The 21,701-nt window shown below is 54.5% G+C and overlaps 6 protein-coding genes across 6 annotated transcripts; 2 read left to right on the top strand and 4 right to left on the bottom strand.

The window, feature by feature from the left end:
- Positions 1 to 61: 61 nt before the first annotated feature.
- On the bottom strand, positions 62 to 3,762 carry PUNSTDRAFT_52085 (uncharacterized protein). Its single transcript, XM_007383151.1, has 13 exons — positions 3,134 to 3,762; positions 2,686 to 3,065; positions 2,516 to 2,627; positions 2,371 to 2,456; positions 2,221 to 2,321; positions 2,042 to 2,123; positions 1,785 to 1,873; positions 1,595 to 1,682; positions 1,347 to 1,521; positions 1,136 to 1,293; positions 539 to 1,072; positions 353 to 473; positions 62 to 297 (listed from the first exon to the last, which is right to left on the bottom strand). The coding sequence occupies exons 1-13, from the start codon at positions 3,690 to 3,692 to the stop codon at positions 155 to 157; spliced, it is 2,628 nt and encodes an 875-aa protein (XP_007383213.1). The 5' UTR covers positions 3,693 to 3,762; the 3' UTR covers positions 62 to 154.
- Positions 3,763 to 8,723: 4,961 nt separating this feature from the next.
- PUNSTDRAFT_66912 (uncharacterized protein) lies at positions 8,724 to 9,033 on the top strand (the record flags this gene model as incomplete). Its single annotated transcript, XM_007383152.1, has 2 exons — positions 8,724 to 8,775; positions 8,843 to 9,033. Coding segments are annotated over 2 exons (243 nt in total), but the record flags the coding sequence as incomplete, so codon positions are not given.
- A 591-nt stretch (positions 9,034 to 9,624) lies between these two features.
- On the bottom strand, positions 9,625 to 11,251 carry PUNSTDRAFT_52086 (uncharacterized protein). The gene is made up of 8 exons (XM_007383153.1): positions 11,129 to 11,251; positions 11,061 to 11,078; positions 10,662 to 11,007; positions 10,528 to 10,607; positions 10,433 to 10,473; positions 10,175 to 10,328; positions 9,935 to 10,099; positions 9,625 to 9,860 (listed from the first exon to the last, which is right to left on the bottom strand). Exons 1-8 carry the CDS (start codon positions 11,183 to 11,185, stop codon positions 9,705 to 9,707), a joined length of 1,017 nt encoding a protein of 338 aa, XP_007383215.1. The 5' UTR covers positions 11,186 to 11,251; the 3' UTR covers positions 9,625 to 9,704.
- Positions 11,252 to 11,375: 124 nt separating this feature from the next.
- On the top strand, positions 11,376 to 13,524 carry PUNSTDRAFT_133719 (uncharacterized protein; the record flags this gene model as incomplete). Its single annotated transcript, XM_007383154.1, has 5 exons — positions 11,376 to 11,452; positions 11,507 to 11,603; positions 11,655 to 12,006; positions 12,057 to 12,544; positions 12,595 to 13,524. 5 exons carry the CDS (start codon positions 11,376 to 11,378, stop codon positions 13,522 to 13,524), a joined length of 1,944 nt encoding a protein of 647 aa, XP_007383216.1.
- A 330-nt stretch (positions 13,525 to 13,854) lies between these two features.
- On the bottom strand, positions 13,855 to 15,128 carry PUNSTDRAFT_66970 (uncharacterized protein; the record flags this gene model as incomplete). The annotated part of the gene is made up of 4 exons (XM_007383155.1): positions 13,855 to 14,435; positions 14,491 to 14,849; positions 14,902 to 14,953; positions 15,008 to 15,128. The coding sequence occupies 4 exons, from the start codon at positions 15,126 to 15,128 to the stop codon at positions 13,855 to 13,857; spliced, it is 1,113 nt and encodes a 370-aa protein (XP_007383217.1).
- Positions 15,129 to 15,280: 152 nt separating this feature from the next.
- Positions 15,281 to 18,176, bottom strand: PUNSTDRAFT_101915 (L domain-like protein; the record flags this gene model as incomplete). The annotated part of the gene is made up of 4 exons (XM_007383156.1): positions 15,281 to 15,426; positions 15,486 to 17,320; positions 17,396 to 17,667; positions 17,720 to 18,176. The coding sequence occupies 4 exons, from the start codon at positions 18,174 to 18,176 to the stop codon at positions 15,345 to 15,347; spliced, it is 2,646 nt and encodes an 881-aa protein (XP_007383218.1). The 3' UTR covers positions 15,281 to 15,344.
- Between the last annotated feature and the right edge of the window lie 3,525 nt (positions 18,177 to 21,701).

The following is a 21,701-nucleotide window of genomic DNA, read 5'->3' on the forward strand; positions in this document are numbered from 1 at the left end:
TGCGAGCAGTTGCGATATCGTAAGGGTGCCTCTCGATGCTCATCCGACGCCCTCCGATATTGTTGGCATAAATGCGGCTCTTTACGAAAGACAAATACTGTATATGTACTGATGATAAAAATTGGCAGAGAAAAAAGAGCGGAGGCGCGGAACGTCAGGCAGTGACATCGTCCGATGTTTCTGTAGCCAGGGTCGACTGCTGGACCCACATAGTGTAGTAGAGACCTCTAGCCGCAAGCAATTCATCATGGGTCCCCTGTTCGACGACCTGCCCTTCTCTGAGTACGATAATCAGGTCTGTCATGTGTTGTCAGTGGAATGGAGTAGGAACACCGGTCTGAATAATTCGTACCTGAGTCCACGACGGTGGCGAGACGGTGGGCGATGAATACACTAGTTCGCGATTTCGTCAGCAAGGTTGACTTGATGTTCCTCATGAGGTTAGCCTCAGTCTGAGCATCTAAAGCCGAGGTCTGGAGGTGAGAAACCGCGAGGACTGTCAATGCGCTGCGTTTGGTCGGCTCAGAGACGAACGCACCGCTTCGTCGAAGAACAGGATGGGCGGGTCTTTGAGCAAGACTCGCGCCACGGCTAGTCGCTGCTTCTCTCCGCCAGAAATCATTAGGCCTCGCTCTCCCACCATGGTGTGATACCCGTCAGGAAGCGTCGCGATCGTCTCATGGACGTGGGCCGCTCTCGCGGCCTCAATCACTTCCTCGTCACTCGCGCTCAGCCTACCATATCGGATGTTGTGCATGATATCCGTGTGGAATAGGGGCGTATCTTGAGGCACAACCCCGATATTTCTCCGGAGGCTCTCGACCTGGACGTCGGCGATGTCCTGCCCATCAATGAATATGCGGCCGGAGGAAGGCTCATAGAACCGATAGAGCAGCCGAAAGATGGTCGACTTCCCGCAGCCGGAAGGTCCGACTATGGCCACTTTCTTACCAGCGGGAACCGTGAAGGAGAGGTTGCGAAAGATCGGACGGTCGGGATGGTAACCGAAAGCGACGTTCTCGAACCGAAGAGAACCGCCAGTCAACTTCAGTGGTGGCGCGCCGGGCCTGTCCTGAGAAGCGGAGAGCGAAGGCTAAGCCATGCAGTAAAGGCGTCGAAGGATGGAGCAACTCGCCCGCCGGGGTTGATTCTGATTCTGAAGGTTGAAAAGCACCTCCATATCCAAGAGACTCTGCCTCATCTCACGGTAGACCGTTCCCAGGAAGTTGAGCGGCAACGACAGTTGGAAAACCAGCTGGTTTATCATGACCAAATCTCCAACGGTCAAAGAGCCTGATGATCGCGTCAATACAAATTGAGCGGCAGGCATCTGTGCGGAGCTTCACCAGAGACAACGCCTTGAGCGGCGAGAAACATCATCATCGTCAATGCACTCGAAAATATGATGTTTTGGCCCGAGTTGAGGAAAGCGAGCGATGTGGCGATCCGGATGGACGAAGCCTCATACTGCGCCAAGTGCTTGTCGTATCGGGCAACTTCGTACTTCTCGTTGTTGAAGTTCTAGCAACCATACAATAAACCGCAGCAATATTTCAATAACGTCGACTCTTGAAGAATCTAATAAATCAACAACCTTCACTGCCTCGTAGTTGATGAGCGAATCGACCGCGGTTGCCGCCGCCTTGTTATCTGCGGCGTTGGCCTCCCGCCGGAAGCGAGTTCTAGCGTGGTACGTCGTGAGACACGGGATCATTACAAGGATGCCCGAGGTCGCCAAGAACTGGTGCGTAACACCGACGGAAGTTGAGCACACAGCCACTCACCTCCAAGACGTAGTCCGGACAGTGAACCATGTATAGGCAGCCATCGTCGCCACGGTTATTGCGGCGAAGTCCCAGCCAAACTTGTACGACTGTGCGTTTCATGTTAGCATGAAGTCAAGATAGGGTAGGGTGCCGCGAGCCCGGGAGGGGCTTGATCATTCGCAGGTCCCCGACGGCCGGAGCGCGATCAAACGTCGGCACCAATGCGCAACATAGATATCCAGGAACGGGATGAATACGGAGAGAAGGTCACACACCAAAATTCCGCAAACAAGTGAGATCTCGAGCGCAGTAGGAACGATGCGAAACACGATCGCCTGCAACAGAAACGTGATGCCCCTATAGTACAAGAGTCAGCCTGGTCGATACGTTCGGTGGGAAATGGAGGCGGAGGGGCGGCAGAATGCGACTACTGGAGGTGAGCTTGGATACATACTTTGTTCCACGGTCAATAGCACGGATGAGGCCTCCCGTTTGACGGGTGAGGTGAAACCTGAGGTCGAGATCAAGAAGGTGCTGAAACGTTTCTCGTGATACCTGTGTAGGACCATTAGCTACAGCTGGGGACATGAACGTCACGACACACCTTTCGTATGGCTTGCTGACCCACCCTCGCAAATACTGCGTTGAGCAGTTCTCCGAATAGCGTAGAACCGATCCTCGCAGCTCCGTCTATACGACCGTGCATCAGGTGAGAAAGTCATGTTAGCTTGAAGGAGTAATAGACTAACAGGCCACAATCAAACTCCCCGCTATCGCCCATACCGCGTTATCAGCCGTTACCGGCACGTTGAGAGCGTCGATAATCTGCTTGAACAGCAGCGGAACCTGAACATTTAGGAGCTGTGGAATAGCATGAGACGGGCTGCCGCGAGAATCATACAAATCTGCAGAAGCTGACCTTCGCGCCGATCAACAGGCCGAAGCCTACGATGACGCGCGAACGCGTACGCCAGTCATTGGCAGGCCATATGTGTGATGTTAGCTGCCGTATGGCAGCCCAATCGCTGTGTCGTGCTTTAGCGGCAGAGACATGAGTCCGTGGTGGTGGAGAAGAAGTGAGCGGTGTGGAGTTTGAGGGTTGTGGAGGGATTGGTGGAGTGGTCGGATCCTCTGAAGATGCAGGAGCGTCAGGCTTTGATGCTTGTTGTTTATAACTTCGCCTCTGAACGACTGATGGTGTTGATCGTATGCTCCATGTTGACGGCGAGACGCGAAATGAGGGTAAGATAGCAGAAGACGTTGAAGATGATGAGAGCGAACTAATGGGGGATAATGATGCTAGGATGCACAAGTATCAGTATCGGAATCAGACGCCATCCTCCACAGGGGGTGCTGCCACAACTCACTAAATTTCATGTTATGGTCTCCTTTTTCTCCGGAATTAGATTCGGGGGTGTTCGTCTTCGGCATATCATCGGGATGTGTCCCGTATTTTTCTACTAAACGTTTGTCGATTCCGTCCAATAACATCTTCAGCATTAATCCATCTTCAACGCCTATCTTCTTCCTTCTCTTCCTCTTCCTCCCCTCAGACTGTAACGAGATCCCTTCATGTTTCGCATCATGTTTCGCAGCCCCCTGCGTAAGGGTGCGGGCCAACTTGTCCCTGATGGCATAGTGAAACAACTCCTCCTCCGGATCAGTCCTGGAGCACCACCACTCTCTGAATTTCGGCCACCACGAAAGTGCCGTCTTCCTCTCCGCATCAGGTGGACCGAGCTCGGCTGTCTTCGTCACAGCATCCTTGAGGTCGGGAGTTTGTCTCTCCTCAGACGTACCGCCAGGCGGTTTGTTGGATTGATCGGTGTAACGACGAGCACGAGTGCGGGCGATGCAGGTAGACGGCTGTCGGGGTCTCAGAGAGACGTGTCGGTAGGGCAAGCCTGCCTTTGCTGTGGCCAGCATAGCATAGAGCGCGTCGTCAACAACGATGCCGGCAGCCCGGAGAAGTCGGGACGAACGGAACAGGAGTGAGGGAGATGTGTGGCGATGACGCCAGCGCTGCGTCCGCTGTACTATCTTATCTGATAGCGCGTGTTCGCGTGCATAAAGCGCCATCTGTCGTAATCAATCCACGTGAGCCCGCATGGCCATCGCTTGACTCTGTTGAACGACGTCGTCACTTCAGAATCGCTGTTTCAATCTGATCAACGAATGCATTCGCATTCGGGCTCTGGGTTGAAAGTCCTTGTACTTAATCAGTTCATGTCCAACTTCCTTTGGCCGCCAGTGTCCCTCAACGATGCACTGATGTCGCATTCATGCGTCTATATGTTCGATATAGCAGTCGAAATAGTCAGGAGGTAGACTACATGGTGGAGAAAACGTGTATGTATGTCGGCGAGATGGCGAGGCGCTCCCACTTCACCGCCCACATTGTATCCTTCCTGCAGCCCGCCGTCCCGCCCCCTGCGCTGGCTCGCGGGCTCTCATTTCCAGCCATCTTCGTGCTATGGTTCGAAGATGAGACCGCGTCCATCAGGCCAACTTATGGATCGAGCTTGAGTCGGGCGGAGCACATATTCCATGGTGCGGTGCATTGTGACTACGCATCACTGTGATCCTCGCTTGTGTGTACATGCACTGTGGCTGGTTTTCGAAGGATCTTTATGGGAAAGCAATGTGTATCTGTTCAAACAACAATTCTTAGGCTCGCACCCGTGTACCTCCTGCATATTGATTCTGGATTACGCACTGTGCCCCTATTCCCATAGGATTTTCAGCTTTGCACTGCGTTCCGTACTCCGTAGGCATTTTAAGGTATGCATCAATGCAGGGACTACTCGTGTAGATACCATACCTGTGGCAATAGTCCTATCCAAGTGAACACGAGCATCACGTATTAATGAATGTTTACGGGAAGTCTCATCAAGCTCGGAACCTTCGAGGTTGGTGTGAGGTATGACGGACCTGTACCAAGGTGGTAGATCAGCTCTGATACATCACGGCTCAGCGCTATACTGTGTACGTATGTGCCTTGATCTTCATCTTTATGCCATACAATGTCGCTTTCGGGTGTCCATCGTGATTACATACCTGCATTGCGACATGTAGGGCGCGTTACTCGTCATCTTCTTGCTCATTATTCAATTTCATCCTTTTGCGAGCGCGACGCCACATACTTGTACAACAGTGACGGCGTAGCAGGACAGTATGAATAGTTGTCACATAGATCGTAGTATGCGCGGTGCAGGGAGGGTGCTACATGAGGCACATGCAGCATTTGACGGGTGGCGGTCCCTCAGGTGTTGCTAGGTGGGGTGCATCGTAACAGCGGAAGCTCGGACAGGCTGGGAACTGAACTTAGATGTGCCTACCACACACTTCTGCAGGATGGGCGAGGAGGATATAGTGAATGTTGGCGTATGGATGATCATTTGAAACAGACACACGGGCGACGATGTTGCAGCGGGTCCATTGGCCCCATGAAATGGCGGGGCATGCCGAATGCCACCAGCCCTTATCAGAAGTATGGTGAATATGCCAGCTGATCGCCGCCGTGTACCGTGAGCCGCCGCTCTGGAGTGCACCCTAAGTAATCTCATAGTATTGTAAGCGAAGGTGGACAGAGAGCGTGAACGGCTATGCCGACGTATGATGCAATTTGAATTGACACGCACATACACAATATAACGATTCTGCGCATCAGTCAGCGCCATCTACCCGAGACGTTTCCATCGGCGCAATTCAAACCTGGAAACACCCTGACATCGGAAGATTATGAGGCTATGAGCACGCTCGTCCGTTTCGCGAGGATTGTTTCAGCCGGTTGAGTCTATAGAACAACAACAGCTGCCCAGTCGATCGATGAGAACCAATCACAAAGTATTGGGGTCACTACAAATACCGGGTCGAGCAGGTTGCTGCGTCGCGATTATGAAGCGGCCATGGGAATACTCATGTTTCTGCTGCTCTCATCAGTACGTACAACGGCTCATAGGTCGGACAATTTCGACATACTCGTGGACAACACTATCAGATAGAAGAGTAACCCGACGTGGAATTGGCGGTCGTCGACACGGGAGGAGTATGAGGCGAGTTCGTGAATTATTAGGGGAACGAGGGTATAAAGTCCCGACTCATGCGCTTCTTCCGCCGCCGGGGAGATCTCAGAAGTGGTTCGTATTAGACCTTAACCAATCCTACAGCCTCGCTACACTGTAACTTACCAGAACAAGAAAGAGTGAAGGCTGCGCCCAATGGTGTCATGGGCCGAGATTATGTAATAACAATAATGTCTCAAGTTTTTGCCTGCTCAACGACGTTCGAGCTCCAATCGATGTTCCACTACTTCTATGTCGGTCTTTCATTCCCTATCGTCAGTCGATATCTTGCGCCAAAGATTATGCACGAGGCCCTCTGCCAACACAAGTCGTTTTCAAAACTCGATGCTCTGGACTTGGGTAGAGGTAACATATGTCAACCATGAGCCATCACGACCCCGCTTCAGTGGGCCCCGTTTCCCCGCCCTTTGCGGATTGAACGTCGCTCGGACGGGTGAATGATAGAACCGGACACGTTCCGGGACTTCGGTAGGAAGCTTCAGTACCTTGCCTCACGAGGCCCATTGCGTCCACCCCCGAGTCGCGACTCCGGCCAGGCCCATGCGGGAGAAGTCAATGGCGATATCTTCTCTTCCGACTTAGCCCACATATCTTACCGATATTGGAACGACAGCAGGAGCCGAGGTCCGATTCACTGGGTCTACCAATGTCGGACGACAGCGTGAGCGAGCGAGGTACTTATTTTCGTCTGGACCTCTGGTCCTTCGAGATACTGTCCCAGAGCGTTCGGTATGTCAGATCCTGGGGTAACAAATCCTAGTCATTCCGCAGGGTGATCACCGGAGGAGGCCGAACGGCGTGTTACTTAGGATGCCCGATGACTCAGTATGCTGCGTTTTACAAGGCCTCGAAAGGCCGTGCGGGACTACAAATATCGGATCAGAACATATCCTTCTCCGACAGCGGCGCAGACCGAGGGCCCTGGCGTTGAATGTCGCGAGTGGCCCAGGAATCCATCATTCGACCTTGATTCCTCTGGTACGTCCGAGGTCTCCGAGTGTTGCACCCAACCAGGTCTCCATGACGTAGCGAAAAGCCGTAGTTCTCGACGCCTGGGACTTGCCGAATTGCCGGAGCGTCCGATTTGTAGCGGCAGATGCTTCCGCTCGCTTCCGGACAACCACTAAAACTCCTCTCTCACCTCAAAACTTACGATTGGTCAGAGATTATCGTGCCAGTGCGCAGGCGCCATGTGCCATACAATTTTTGCTAAGCCCGAATCGCCAAATTCAGCGTTCGTAGAACTCGTCTTTGGAAGGGTGCCAACGATACAAACGAAATACAAATCACGCCTCCTCCCAAACTCCTCCGACATTGCCTGGCGTTCGCTAGCGTGTGGATCTGTACATGCACTGATAGCGGAAGTTTTGCTTACACCGCACTTGCTCCTTCCACCTTCCCGCTTACAGAATAGAGTGAGCGTCATCTGTCTCAACCAGAGGGATAAACGCTAATCTCCTCGAACGCCTTAGACAACGGTCCAGGGAAAGTGCTCCGACAACATGGACTCTTCTGGCCTTGCATGCACTGATACACGACGAAACCTCGTGCTTTCCAGGAGCTGTCGTTAATAATCTCCCAGGAGCCTTCGATTGTGTTGGTCACGCTTCGGGTCTCTTGCTCTCACACAACATAAGATGCGCTCGACTTCTGCTGGATTCTTTCGGAGTTGGTGCGTGATGATCCGCGTTTGATACTTGTCCTAGCGGTATCGGTTCTTCGTTGTTGTGGAAATGTGGCAATCGAACCGGGTCTCGCTCGCTAGACGGCGCCTCCCGAAAATGTCACGAGCTCGACCTTACTCAACCAGCCCATATAACAATGCAATCACCCGTTGGCGCGTGCTACGCCCTTGCCTCCACCCTCGACCTTCCTCTATAATCCTAGTCCGCGCTTGATTCGCAACGCGATGTTGTTAGTATACGCAGAGGATCAACTTGCATTACCATGGACTGACTTGATCAGCAGGACCTCATTTCGTACCGACGCTGCATCCACATACGTCGGTATAGACGACTCTGACCTGTATACGCACCGTTCTGGTCAGTCGACTACCCCTAGTTGACATGTTTTCTGATTATTGATGCTCTCTTCAGCGACATGGCCTTTGCGTCGAGCTTTGCCCCAACCACTTCCATGTCTACATCCTCACGTATCTTACCAGTATGAACCCGCCACGACTGGGCTAGCGACGTACGACAGTCCTGCTAAGGGGGTCATGGTCTCGGTCTTTCCCCCGCAGACAGATCACGGACGTGTATCCTCGCTGCCACCGATGTCGGCGGAGGCCTGCAGGTTGGCGGCGAGGATTCCTTCCGCGAGCGCTCCCGCGGCGCTCTGGACAGGTGCGTCGGCATAATCTTTCCGCCGTCTTTTCCCTAAATCCAACGTGTAGATCCGGGCATTGGGTTGACGCATGCATACGTAGAGCATCCAAGAAACAGTGCTTCTGGCGGGCCCGAGCATCCACCTCATGAATATCTCCCGAGAACGTTTGGGGTACGTGATTATCGTGGACCTCCGGTCATTTATTAGAGATGCAACCGCGCTTGACCATATTTAGACGCAGAGTAACACGGCGTCACTTACGCCGACGCAAGCTGAGACCTCTAGCTTAAACTCGTGCGCCGCCGCTTCTACGGACTCCGCGCAGGCTTATTCTGGGACCCTCGAAACAAGAGTCGGTGCTGCGCCATGCTCGTCTACGGACACCGAGCGACGTTGGAAGCATGTGCAGCCTGGGTTCTCCAGCAGTGCTGCATCATATCAAAATTCCGCCGAATATAAACCTGTCACTGCGCAGGTAGCTGAGTTCTCTGCCAGACCTGCACCGCGGGAGAAGAGGAGCAAGGGAAGATCTGCCCGACATTGTTGCCCCGTGAAAGATTGCGAAAAGTCCTTTACGACTAGAGTTAACCTAGAAGGTGAGTATTGCATGACAGAACTATCATGCGTCACTTCTGCTTCTTAATCTCATGTCCCCCGCCGCAGGTCATCTGCGCTCGCACACTGGGGAAAAGCCTTTCACCTGCGCTAAAGGATGCGGCCGGCGCTTCGCACGGCGCTCAGACTGCGTTCGCCATCTAGCTACACACGGTCTCGGGCACGCGCATGTCTGCCCCGTCTGCAACAGACACTACACCAGACGCGACGCGGCCCTTAAGCATCTTGCAGGTCGGTAGCTGCCGTGCTAAGACGTATAATTCCTTTATTGACGCCGCTCGGACTGATGCTTCTCGACGTATACAGGCACTATTTGCGGAACGTTAACAAACGACCTTTGACACGGTATGGCATCGGGGGATCGGCCTCCCGACGTTGCCGCGGCCCGACCTAATGTCTTGCCTTCGACGGCTTCCTTCTTGCTCTCGGGTACGCGTGGACCGGAACGGCCCTTCATGGCGATGCTTCGTGCGAGCCTCGACCGTCCTCTCTGTAACTTCTATTCTCAGTTCGAAATCATGAGGGCATCATAGGTTCTATATGAAGTGCTCGTGTGCATGTTCGCGGAGGTCACGGCGATGCCGAGCGGTCGCCGAGCAAGTACGAGGTGAGCATTCTAGGGACTCGCCGCAGCACAAAGATGGATGAGATAGTAAAGATGCATACCCAAGCCAGATGCCCGTTGGGCATTATGAAGACGTTGCAGGGTCGTCGCGGTATCTTCACCAGCCTGTTCGATAGCGCCAAGGCCGAGCCAGACAACCCGTGAGACGAAGGTGATTCAAGTCTGTCCGGAAAACCCGCCGGATTGAACGAGATGCGAGTGGTATGAAAGACTGGTGGTATGGTTACAGACAAGTGTTCATGGTGCAGCTGCGAGCATCGACCTCCATCAGACGAACACATCACGCTAGCCATCTCCACCACCAAGCGCCAGCTGTCTGATCCGCTCTTCCTCCCGCGCAATATCCTCCTCCTCCTTCTCGCGCCTGAACTTCTCGAGGTCCCACTCTTCTTCGGACTCCTCGTCGTCCGATTCCGCGAACCACTCGGGATTGTATTGGAACTGCGATTGTGGCCGGCGTGAGTGATGCAAACTCGGAAACAGAACGCAGGGTGTGCATATGGAGTGACACGCACGAGATCTCGTCCACTCAGGCCCGAGCTCTTGCCCGCCGCAGCTTGCGTGTCCTTTGCCTTGCGGATCGCCTCTTCCTCCGCGGCCTTCTTGTCCATCCGTGTTTGCTTCCATTTCGCGAACGTTTCTGGCGTGACCGGAGTAAGGTTTGACCCTAGCTTGTGTCGCTGTGACGGAGCACACATAATAAGCGGCGAGTTCCCAGCGCGCATGCAGCGTAATGAAAGATGGCGTGCTCGTACCTCGACCTCGAGGAATTCTTCCAAGCTTATGGTGTTCGCCTTCGCAGCCTCGTCCATTGCCTTCTTCTGTGACTTGAGCACGAAACCAGGCGGAAGGGCGTGTCGATATTTGCAGTTTTCGCCGCCATTTGGGCATTCCCAAAACCAGCCGAATCTTCATGGGAAAGGTTAACAAGCCGTTGCATAGCACATGCACGTGCAAGAGATAAAGCGATAGAGCAATAATAGGACGGTTGAGTAAAGATATCAAAGGCTCACTTCTGTGACTCTATGGCCTCGATGAAGAATTTGCAGACAATCTGTGGAGAGTATAATCAGGTCGAATCTCACTCAGGGCAGGGGACCGGACGTACATCTGTTGTTGTCCGAGGATTTCCGTGTTTCGAAGTAATAACACTTCGTAACTTCGTCTCGTCCCATTTATCCATAGTGTCTTCGGCCGAGATCATTCAGCCGAGTGGTAAGCGACAGCAACGCAGTTCCTCACCGTTCGCCTTGTCGTCTCGCACGTCCGCATAGAGATTCTTCTTCTCAACCTTCCGTTCGATATCCATATTGTGACTGAACTTGCACTTGTTGCCCTTCTCGCAATTCCCCGCCTTGTAGAACACGCACAGCACCGTCTTCGGGTCGACCCCGAAAGGCACCTTCTGCGTTTGCACGGGCTTGAGCAGAGCGGCCTCCTCTTTCCTCCGTTTCTCCTCCTCGAGCTTCTGCTTGGCGCGTAGGTCCTTCTCCTTCTCCTTCTCGAGCGCCGCACGGGATTTGCCTGCTACTGCTTGCTGCGCCTGAATCTGTGCAACTTGCTTTTGTACCTTAGTAGAGCGGTTTTTCTGCCGGATTGCTGTGAGCGTTGATCCATCGTAGAGAGCTATAAAGATCTAACGTTCTTCATGCCGAAGGTCTACAAATGCCCGGTGAGCCCGTGTATGGTCAGGGTGATGTACAACACACCTTATCCTCCTTCGGCTTCGAGGAGGATCCTCCCTTATCCTGCTTCTTTGGCGGCATGGATAGTTAGCTATTACACGTATCCAAGATCAAGCAGCAGGACCCGGAAGCAAGCGAAGGACAGGGAGGGGGGAGGATAGCCTGAGGTCAATAGAATGAAGTAACGAGCCGTAACAAGTCACATAACACCCCTTGCTGAGCATTACATAGCCACTGGGCCATCCCTTGCTTACCGCCTTCCTCGACGACCATGGCACGCGAAGGACCAGCGTTGTTATCGGCAACACCAAGACACTCTATCAAGGCCAACGTGTCCATAGCGCATATGTGAGGAACTGCCGCAGCGTCCGTAACTTGTCGCCGTGCTGAGCGGATGCACAGTCAATTGCGGGAGTTGATAGTCTGCCCGCGAGAACCATCTATCGTGAACTACATCCAGGATAGGTCTATCATTGAGCTTGATGTGTCTGGTGTCCATGTAGGTAGCCATGTTATGAGCCATATCTCAGCCGTGACTCATTATGCGCAGAGGAAGTTGCGCCTTGCGGATTGTAACTTCTCGCCTTGCAATCTCACTGCTCTACCTCTACCCGACACCGATACCATTCTCTATGCCGCGGGCGGACAAGAGGCTGAGATACATCTATCGTTGCACTCGCGCTCCAAGCAGATTTGGCGCCACGAGCGCATTCTTCCTGGCTCGATCAACAACTCCGTACTCCTATCCATCGGGCACGAAGGCAATCCTGATCCCCGGATAGTAGTGTCGAATAATGACCACTGCGTGCGCTTCTACGATATTGCGGCGCGCCGTAGAGGGCAGGAGGTAGAGCGTCTCTTCGAGTGCGGCACACTCAAGCTAGACGTGCCGCTCAATCACTGTGTGTACCCCCTCGGCCGCCCTTGCGATCGTACTCTGATGGCTTTGTAGCTTCTGTGTCCCCTGACGGGCGCGCGTTGCTCACCGTTGGCGATTCCAACGAAGTCCACCTGCACCACGTTACTGGTTCCTCTCGCCTGTCCTTTCAACGCACTGCCAAGCTAATCCTACCCCTCCTCGCCTCTCCCCATCCTAACTCTTATCAGTTTGCATCCCAATGTGCACCTGCGTCGTTTTCAACGGCCTTCTCTCGCAATGGCAGCAAGTTCGCGGTTGCCTGTCAGGACGGCATGGTGGTCGTATGGGACGTGCGGAGCACTAAACCGCTCAAGGTCTTCGAGACGAATAAGACACGAGGGCGGGCCGAGTCGTGCAGTGGTATTGAGCAAGAAGAGGAAGCGAGTGGTTGGCTTTTCGAGGATCCGTGGAGTTGGGCACGGGGCGGAGCGGGAGCGTCGGCGCGGGCGCCTGGTTGGGGAGTACGAAGTGTTAAATTCGGCGGGCCACCTGACGGCAAGGAGATAATGTTATTCACAGAAGTTCGTGCCTCATATTGTTATACCTTGATTCTCATTGACACGCGTTGCAGCATGTGAACCTGATGCACGCGGTGGACGCGCAGACTTTCGAGACAGAAGAAACTATCCGTGTACCCACGCCTGGCCGGGCGCGGCCCCAGGCTCAGTCTCGTTCTCCATCTCCCGCGCGTTCGCACTTGCGCACGTCGCGGCGATATAGCGCCGAAGACATCATGACGATGGGCCACGACCACGACGCGTACTACGAAACCGAGCATGACACGGAAAACGACGACGAGCGGTTCGAAGGCGTTGTCGTCATCCCACCACTCGGCAGCCGCTCAGACGAGGCCTCCGTGCGACGTACGATCCGACGTCACGGCTTCCGTACCCGCCCCGTGGTACGCAGCGCGTACAGCTCATATCTGATGCGCGCGCACGAAGAACGCGAGGAGGGAAGGGACGGGTGGTCGGACCCTGCTGACCATGCAGAGATGGAAGTCGATGAATTGGAATCTGATTGCGTCTCCTCGCGTGGATCGTCCCCTGTTCCCTTCTCGTCGGCGCCAGCCACGACGACACCCGGATTGGGACTCTCGGGACTTTCCAGTACACGGCCCGGCGTTCAAAGGCAGGGTTCCTTCGGGCCCAGCCGCACCTCCTGGCGGCATTCTCTCTCTCACTCTCATACCCTCACTTCAATCCCGGGCTCGAGCACCTCCATCTTATCTCCTCGATCTCCCTCGCGCATGTATCGCGAATACTCGAGGCATGGACATCTCAACAGCCTCTATGGTTACGAGAGTCGACGTGATTATCGTGGGTTGGCGTCATCTGCGGCAGAACCCGAGGCGGACGCTTGCGAGCCACGGTTGGACTTGGCAGGCATATGTTTCGATCCCAGTGGGAAGTATGTGTACGCGGCATCGACGCAAGGGATTTCGGAGTGGGTGATACGAGGCGCAGAGAAGAGGTGGTGGAATGATGCAGCGTGGAGGTAGATATCGTTATCGCTGGCTTGCCGCCCGGTATGCGCCATCCTTCATATTTTCCCTTTCTGCCATTGCTTTCTTGGACTATGCTTTAGGTGGCCCTACGACTTTGGTTTTGCGTTTACTTTACAATTCTGTTTCTCGTTACGCTCTCTGGTTCATCTTGTATCCATACGCTACATTCCCAATGGCCTGAAATATCACTGCTAGACATGCGCGCGAGAAGGCTCTTCCGCACGGCCAGGTCCTAACAGGACACATATATACAAAGGCATGCATACTAATCCTCTTCGTCACTGCCAGGTCCTAACAGGACACACATATACAAAGGAATGCATACTAATCCTCTTCGTCACTGCCATAATCAGCCACTCCCAAGCCTCCCGTGAGCGGTTTGGCAGGTATACGTGTAGCAGCCTTGGCGGGTGGTGCCCCACGTTGCTCGCGTATTTGAGCGAAGTATTTCAGACCCTCTAGCGTATCAATGCTGAGCAGACCACTCGGCTGCGGTGGAGGTGGGGGCGTCTCCTCTGTATCGTCATCGTCCTCCGAGGTCTGTTCCGGTGCATCTTCTATTTCGAGTCTCCGCCTCTTCGTCGCCCTCTCGTCACCGTCATCCGCACCATCCTCTATCTGCAAAGGTCCACTCGAGGGCGCGCCCTCCTCCAGTGCCCGTATGCTCTGCATTGCCTCGACGATCCGCGGATCCATACGCTCCCGGATGGCCTTCTGGCCTTCCTCTTCGAGCCGCTTTCGCTCATCGATCTTAGACTGGGGGTTGGGATCCTCCGTTGCCCAGCGCACGTTCAATATCTCGTCGTTGTCGAGTGATTGGCAGGCCATTGCCTCCTTAGCGAACTGCGCATTGAACTCTGAGGCGTAGGTGACGAATGCGACGCTGCGATATTGAAGGACACGAACTGCAATGCTCAATGTTCCAGTCCCCTATTCCATGATATGGAGACAAGGACGTACTGTGCGTAATTTCGCCCCATTCCTTAAAATGCCTGCGAACCATAGCCTCCGTCTCCGTTCCGGTGCCCACCTCCTTGATACGACCGATGTACAAAGTACGATTTAGCCGCTGAAAACTTCCGACACCGCCCATATCATCGCGGTAGTCAGCGAACTTGTCTCGCGCAAAGCAGTCCTTAGAGTTGTCGGGTAGAGCGGTGATAGAGGGATCAGGGAGCATGTGGAGGTATTCGCATTCCCAGCCATACGGGCAACAGCCGCGGGCAAAGAAGAGGCAGTAGTACTTCATGCCCGTCATATTTGCGCGGGTGAGGCCTGAGTCTCTTTTGATGTTACAGCGCGTTTGCGACTTCGTTTTGCTGCGCGGATTGATGAGTGGCGATTTGGCTTCGTCTAGCTAACGAGACGTACTTGGAATAACTGTCTTCGCGATCTCCACCAGCCCATTTGTTATACCATATGTCTAATCAAGCTCATGAGCCACTACGTTGGTATATGGTACCGATGTTCGACGCACTATACTCTTTCCCCGTTTGAGGTGCCTCCTTCTTCTCAACCTCTCCAGGTTTGACCTGCTTGCGAGCAGGCTTCAACTTTTTGGCGGACTTGCTAGTCGTAGCAACAGCAGTTTCCGACATGATTGAGCAAGTGCCAGGTGAGTCAGGGAGCAATAATGAGACCAACTGCTGGGGATGGCGCGGCAGTGGCTACGGGCGCTTATTCATGCTGGGCGCTTGGGCGGCCGCCATACTCTCAGTGGTTTATGCATCAACATCGTCTGTTTGGTTTCGAGCATCCATCCGTAGATAACAAGACCCTGAAGGGGGGGGGTCCTACGCTACGCCGTGGCATTGCTACTCAATCCTGCCGCGTAGCCAGCTCAGAAGACCCTTGGTTCCTTCTCTCTCCCAAACCCGACTCGGTGGAACTCGGAATCTAAGGAAGCACGGTGCGTTAGCTCTCGTTGTCTAGCATGGATACACATGAAAACTGACGTGTTGCCAGAAACCAGGAAGACGTCCAGTGAGAGCAGGCCCAGTTCAGGAGGCAGCTTGTCAACGGCGTTGTCCCTGACATCAAGTTCCTCCATCTTCCACTCGGGTACCAAACGGTTGCCCCGGAAGAGCTCCGAGAGACTCGCGAAGCCATCCAGGTTATCCAGGCGATTTTCACGTAAGTGCAGGCGTCGAAGACCCTTGCGGGAATCCGTCGCTAGAATGAGCGTCTTGAGTGCATCCGGAGTCAAGGCCGCTGACGTGATTGCGTTGCATGAGAGATCGAGGGTTTGGAGATTTGGGAAGAGGGTCGCGAGGAGCGGGAGAAGCGGTTCGGGCGCACGGGTCGCGCAACCGTCCTGGGTAACAGATACGGCATCGCTGAGCCTGCAACCTTCGAGGATGAGTTCCTCCAACGCGAGCAAGGCCGGCTCGCCGGAGCTGAGCAGCGGGAGGTCGAACGTCTGGTCCATGCGCCTGTGGGCTAGCTCCAGGGTTCGCAACGTCTTGGAGAACTCCTGTTTGTATATGAGAGCCAATGGGAGCGTGGCGGTCGGCAGTGCGAGTTCGGTAGGATTGACGGTCTGTCCCCGGGATGGTGCAAGGGAGAAGTTGCGGGCGTGACCGAGTCCATTGCGAGTGGGTGGCTGACACGGGGGGAGCTTTAGGGATTGTGTTCTCGGCTGATAGTATTGAGAGCTCGCGATAATAGTGTCCGGTGAGGACGGCCCAGTAGGGCTGGACCTTTCCGGTGAGGTTCCCGCACTCGCTGGTTTGTTGTTCTCTGCAGCCAGAGCTCGTACTCGTCGACGGGTACCTGCTGCCAACAAACCCTGCTCGGCCTCGATCTCCCAAGGCTCCTTCATCACCTCCGTCTTCTTGACTGGAGGTTTCGTCAGATTACTGGACGCCTGAGCACTGCCGCTGGCAGCGACGGCAGCTGCTCTCATCCTTCGCTGGGCACCGGCCGTGTTCAATCCTTGTTCCGCCTCGATTTCCCATTGCTCCTTCTGGGGTTGTGCTCTGGGCACCGCAGATTCGTCTGCGCCAATCTCGGACGGCTGTGGTGGAGATGCACCACGTTCCTTCTTCGCCTTAGCTCGCAGTTCCGCTTCGATCTCCCAAGGCTCCTTGACGACTTTCTTTCCGACGCTTACTTGCAGCATTCCTGCTGGTACCTCGCCCGTGGTAAGCTGGAAGGTGATCTTGAGTGGTACTTTCCCATCCAGAGCTGACCGTACAGCTCCCTCGGTAACCTTGGTTTCGCCAAGATCCAACCTGCGCAAGCTGGGGAAGGAAGGCTGGGCATTGGCAGATGTGAACAAATCAGGAGGGAATGCATCATCGCTGATCTCTGCACGCTCCAAAAGTAGCTCCCGAAGGTCCCGTAGGGCGCCGAGGGCTCGTATGAGGGAGGCACCTTGCCAGCTTCCTCCTCCTAGCGGGTTGCCCGAAAGGTCGAACTTTGCAAGTGATCGCGGCACAGCGCCGCTCTCGTGATCAATCGAGTCTGTGGTGATCTGGTTGTGGGATGCATCAAGTGTCAGGAGTCGCGGGAGTGGTTGCTTTGCCCGCTCAACGACCGGTGCGAAGAGGCTCCCGCCGTCCCTGCTAGAACGCAACTGCCCTGGAACTATATCCGATTTCGCAGAAAACGGTGCCGAAAAAGGAAGCGACGTGAGCGAGTTATGCGAGACGTTGAGAGTGACTAGATTCGGGAGCGCGAATAGATTTGCCGGTAGCGATGCTAGCTGGTTGTGTGACAGGTCGAGCGTCGTGAGCGCCATGAGGTCTGCAAAGCTATTCGGCAGCTTCGCCAGCTTGTTGAGGTGCAGCTGTATACACAGAAATGATGCTGATAGTTACGGATCACTCTGAGTCGTGATCGAAACGGACGGGAAAGAGCTTACGTCTATGCTTTTCAGGGAGCCGAACATCACGATTTCGGGCTGGATCTCGAGGATCTCGTTGTTACCCGCCTTGATGACCTCCAGATCATGCGAGTCGTACCAAGAAGGCAAAGTTTCTCCTCCTCGTCTAGACCTAGAGCTATCTTCAGAAGGCGATGGAAGAGAAGGCTCGTTCGGAACCAGCTTCAGGGGCTCCGGGGTAACACCAAGATGTATTTCGTAGAGGGCGGAAGGAATGCAGGGCAAGGAACGCGAAGAAATATTCAGTAAGCCTATCCGGAATCAGCATGTAGGTTTCGGTAGTAAGCAGGCTCAGACACTAACCAGAGCTCCTTGCTCGTTCGATGGTTTCTCGCACGGACCACCGACCAAGAGCATCCTCTTCCCCGGCCGGTCCCTTCGCGGGTGAATCGGGAACGGCGAAAAAGTCATCCCCTGAACCGCCTTTGCTGCTGGTCATCGCCTTCTTTGCTTCCGCACGTTTCAAGGCGATTTGCTCGCGAATGCTCAGCGCAGGCTTCGGCAGGGTTTCTGGGGTTTCTCGGGAAGCATCCATACTAGGTTTAGAGGGCGACTTCTTTAGGGAGGAGATGGATGGTTTTGACTTAATCGGCGTCGCAGGCAGCCTTTTCGGTGTAGCTGGAGATTTAGCGACGCCAGATGGTTTCAACGGTGAAGGTGCACGAAGATTAGAACGCGACTTGGAAGGCGTGAGCGTCCCCGACGTGCCAATCGGTTTGTTGGGAGTCCGTGAAGATGAAGGTTGGGGAATGCGAGACATTTCTAGGGGATTTCTTCTGCCGAGTAGAACAGACTGTTGCTAGCGATGATATCGATGACCAGCCTAAGTATGCCCGATGCGCAGGGAAACACGGTGAACCACTGCCTGAACAACGAGCGCGGGGGTTGCCTTTAAGTCACGTGACTACTGCTCGAACAGGTAGGTAGGTAGGTAGGTATATTTCCGGCGCGGTCCCAATAGCGGAACAACCGGTTGCCGCACCGCACGTCAATACGCACGGCTTGGCGCACACAGTGCATCCACGGCCCCCGTGAGCTGCTATACAGCCGACACGCCGCTTCAGCACTGGTGCAGGTAAACTAGGTACATGTATGTGCTACTATGTGCAATACATTACCTAGCGGCGGCCCACTTCAGCCGTCGTCGCGTGTCAATACAGGGGCTTCCGATAGTGCAATAAAAACCCACCCACCCCTCAGCAAAAAACCCTTGTAGGGAAAAACAAAATGGGGGTGGGGGGAAAAGCATCACACGAAACGGCCCCGCACGACGTACAGCGAACGGCACACCCGGGCATAACAACACGTAACGTTCGGGAACAGTCGTGGGGATAGGACGAATGACGCAAGCAGGAGCAAGGGGGAGCGAACCGCGCCAGAAACTAGCGATAGCAACACCGAAGGAGCGTCATCCGGACCGAGTCCGAGGCATCCATCCATAGCACAGGTGTTAGAACACCAAAAACGTAACATAAAACGTCGCCCGACGGTCACGTTAGGAACATCGTTGTCGGTGAGATCAGCCATAACGCTCTCGTCAGGCCTGGAGGGGAAGAGGCGGATCCCGCGAAGGAGCTGGGATCATGTCAAAAAGGCGGCCAGGAGGGGTAGACGTTTCTTCCAGGCGAGTTTGTGTAGGCTGTGCTTGGCGAAGACATCACCATGGGAGGACGAAATGGGGGCGCGTGATATCGGGCGAGCGGCGATCCGACGTTGGTAAGAAGTCGAAGGGTGCGTGGTTTCGATGCGGACCGTTATCATATATCCGGAACGAGAGCGATCCGCCCCGTGTACGGAGGTCGTCTGGGCTTGCGGCTGCAGGTGGGCTAGGGCGAGGTGGGTGTGGCGAAATCCTCGGGGTGGTCGTGGAGGGCGGCGGACCGTGTAACGGTCGAGGAATAGGACCCTGCAGGATAGTTTGGGTGGTGGTACGGGGACGGGAGCTACGGACGGGTTTGCACGTCCAGAGGACCATGGCGTGTCGACTGACGATGGAGTGTAATCGTTCAAATGAAGCTGACACGCAGGGGAGGGGGAGGGGCGGACATCGCATGCAACTTGCGGAGAGGGCATCGCAGAAACGTCACCTGGAACGAGTCCGAAACACACATCCGTCACATAGGTGTCAAAAACACCGCGGAGTAGCACAATCGTCGCCCAGTCATCGCCCAATCGTCGCCAAAATCGTCGCCAAATCGTCACCCAATCGTCACCCAAAACGTCGCCAGCGAAACACACATCCGTCACATAGGTGTCAAAAACACCGCGGAGTAGCACAATCGTCGCCCAGTCGTCGCCCAATCGTCGCCAAAATCGTCGCCAAATCGTCACCCAATCGTCACCCAAAACGTCGCCAGTCGTCGCCAGGATCGTCATCCAGACCGACTTCGATGCATCCATCCGAATCGTCACCCAATCGTCGCCAATCGTCACCATTTACCTTTTCGTGATGTCGAGCGTAGGAGGATGAGTGAGGGAGCACAGGCGGATGAACACACTGAGATAGCAACACCGAAGGAGCGTCATCCGGACCGAGTCCGAGGCATCCATCCGCAGAACAGGTGTCAGAACATCACAAACGTATCATAACGTCGCCCAACGGTCTCGTTAGGAACCTTGTTGTCGGTGAGATCTGCCATGACGCTCTCGTCAGGCGGGAAAGGGTCGGATAAGAGAGGGTCGCCGAATGAGCAACACCGAAGGAGTGTCATCCGGACCGAGTCTGAGGCATCCATCCAACGGAGAGCGTACGCTTGTGTCAGATCTTACAGATGTAGCTTGCTATCATCGTGAGGTTCGCCCAACGATTATTGAGAACGGGTTGTGAACACACGCGGTTGTGCGCCGAAGGAAAACGTTCACTGATCTCAAACTAGCCCCCTTCCACTTCGCGACGGCGCTGGACTGAGACTCTGAGCGTTATTGGTTAAAGACGGCGCAAAGGACGGGATATAGACGAGAAGCTCCGTTGAATACTACGACCCCACGAGGTGCACTCCGGCTATAGGATACGGTGCCGATGGCCTGCCGGCACCCGGTATCTACAGTTGAGTCCAATCTGTATCGACTGCGTGCAATACTGAAATGGACAGGAACACGCCTCAAAGGTCAAGTTTCTATTAAAGACACGAACCGGAGTTGTACTCCAGATACGCGCGCGCGGGAGCTTCACGAAGCCCGAGTGCGACCGAGGAGGGCACAGTAGCATTATTACGACAGTCGAGCCTCAACACTCAATGCGTCCGGGAGCTCCCCTCCCCTCTCCATACGATTGACTAATAGGCGACCAAGGCTATGCGTGGACATGCATACAACTGGTATGCGTTGAATCAACGGCGAAGATGCTGTCTCAGTCGGTTAGCATCATTGCCCGACAGCGTCGACTTCCCATGGTGCATGTATAGGGCAAGATCATGATCCTTCCCTATCCATAGCCTGCCTCGCCGAAATACGCCCGGTGAATAAGACAAGCATCGCCTGCGGCCTTCTAAGGCTTTGATCACCGGTCAGACCTCTCTCCAGCCTGGTCGGCGCTAAAAAGGCTATGTACTACCCCGCCACGAGCTCGGAATCTCCGCTGCCAATTGGAATTAAGGGACCCATAAGCATATCTTGTCAATCGCTCTACACGAGGAGACGGCCTGGCATCGATCGTCATCTGTGGCAACTTTTTGTCTTCTTCGCAAGCTCCGAACTTTCACATGCGGCGACGGATTATTATTGTAGGAAATCTCTGCTTGGGGAGGGACGCTTCCCGAGCACTAGCGGCCCTTACCGGCCGTGCTGAATGAACAACAAGGCAAGTCTGAGCCCCAAATTCCGGCATACATGAAAGTCAATCTGTGTCGTCAAGAGGACACTCCCGCCGCGATGACTCATTTTTGCGGCACGGCAGATAATCTTTCCAGATACTTTCTTCCATGCGTATCCTGTTCAAAGGCGGTTAGCGGTGGAACGTGGCCTCCCGGGAGCGGGATAAGCACCACAAGACCGTATCTTTCTTATCGGCCATGCTCCGCAGCCCCGTCGACTGGTATGATCCCGGTGGCCATAAGTCACTGGTGTGGGCGCCGCGATATTTCCGTGTGTTTGTGTTCTTGGAGTATGCTGCAGATGAGCTGCTCCGTCCGCTCCCACTTGACTCACCGGCAATAGGGTCGAAGACAGGATGGTAGCTGGGAAAGCCGACGGCCCATGGGTGGCTCCAGTATTTGCCGTTGATCACGATAAACATATTTTTGTGGCTAGGTAGCGACATAGGATTTAGAGGACGGCCGTGTTACTC

Source organism: Punctularia strigosozonata (assembly GCF_000264995.1).
Source record: "Punctularia strigosozonata HHB-11173 SS5 unplaced genomic scaffold PUNSTscaffold_5, whole genome shotgun sequence".
Lineage (NCBI taxonomy): Eukaryota > Fungi > Basidiomycota > Agaricomycetes > Corticiales > Punctulariaceae > Punctularia > Punctularia strigosozonata.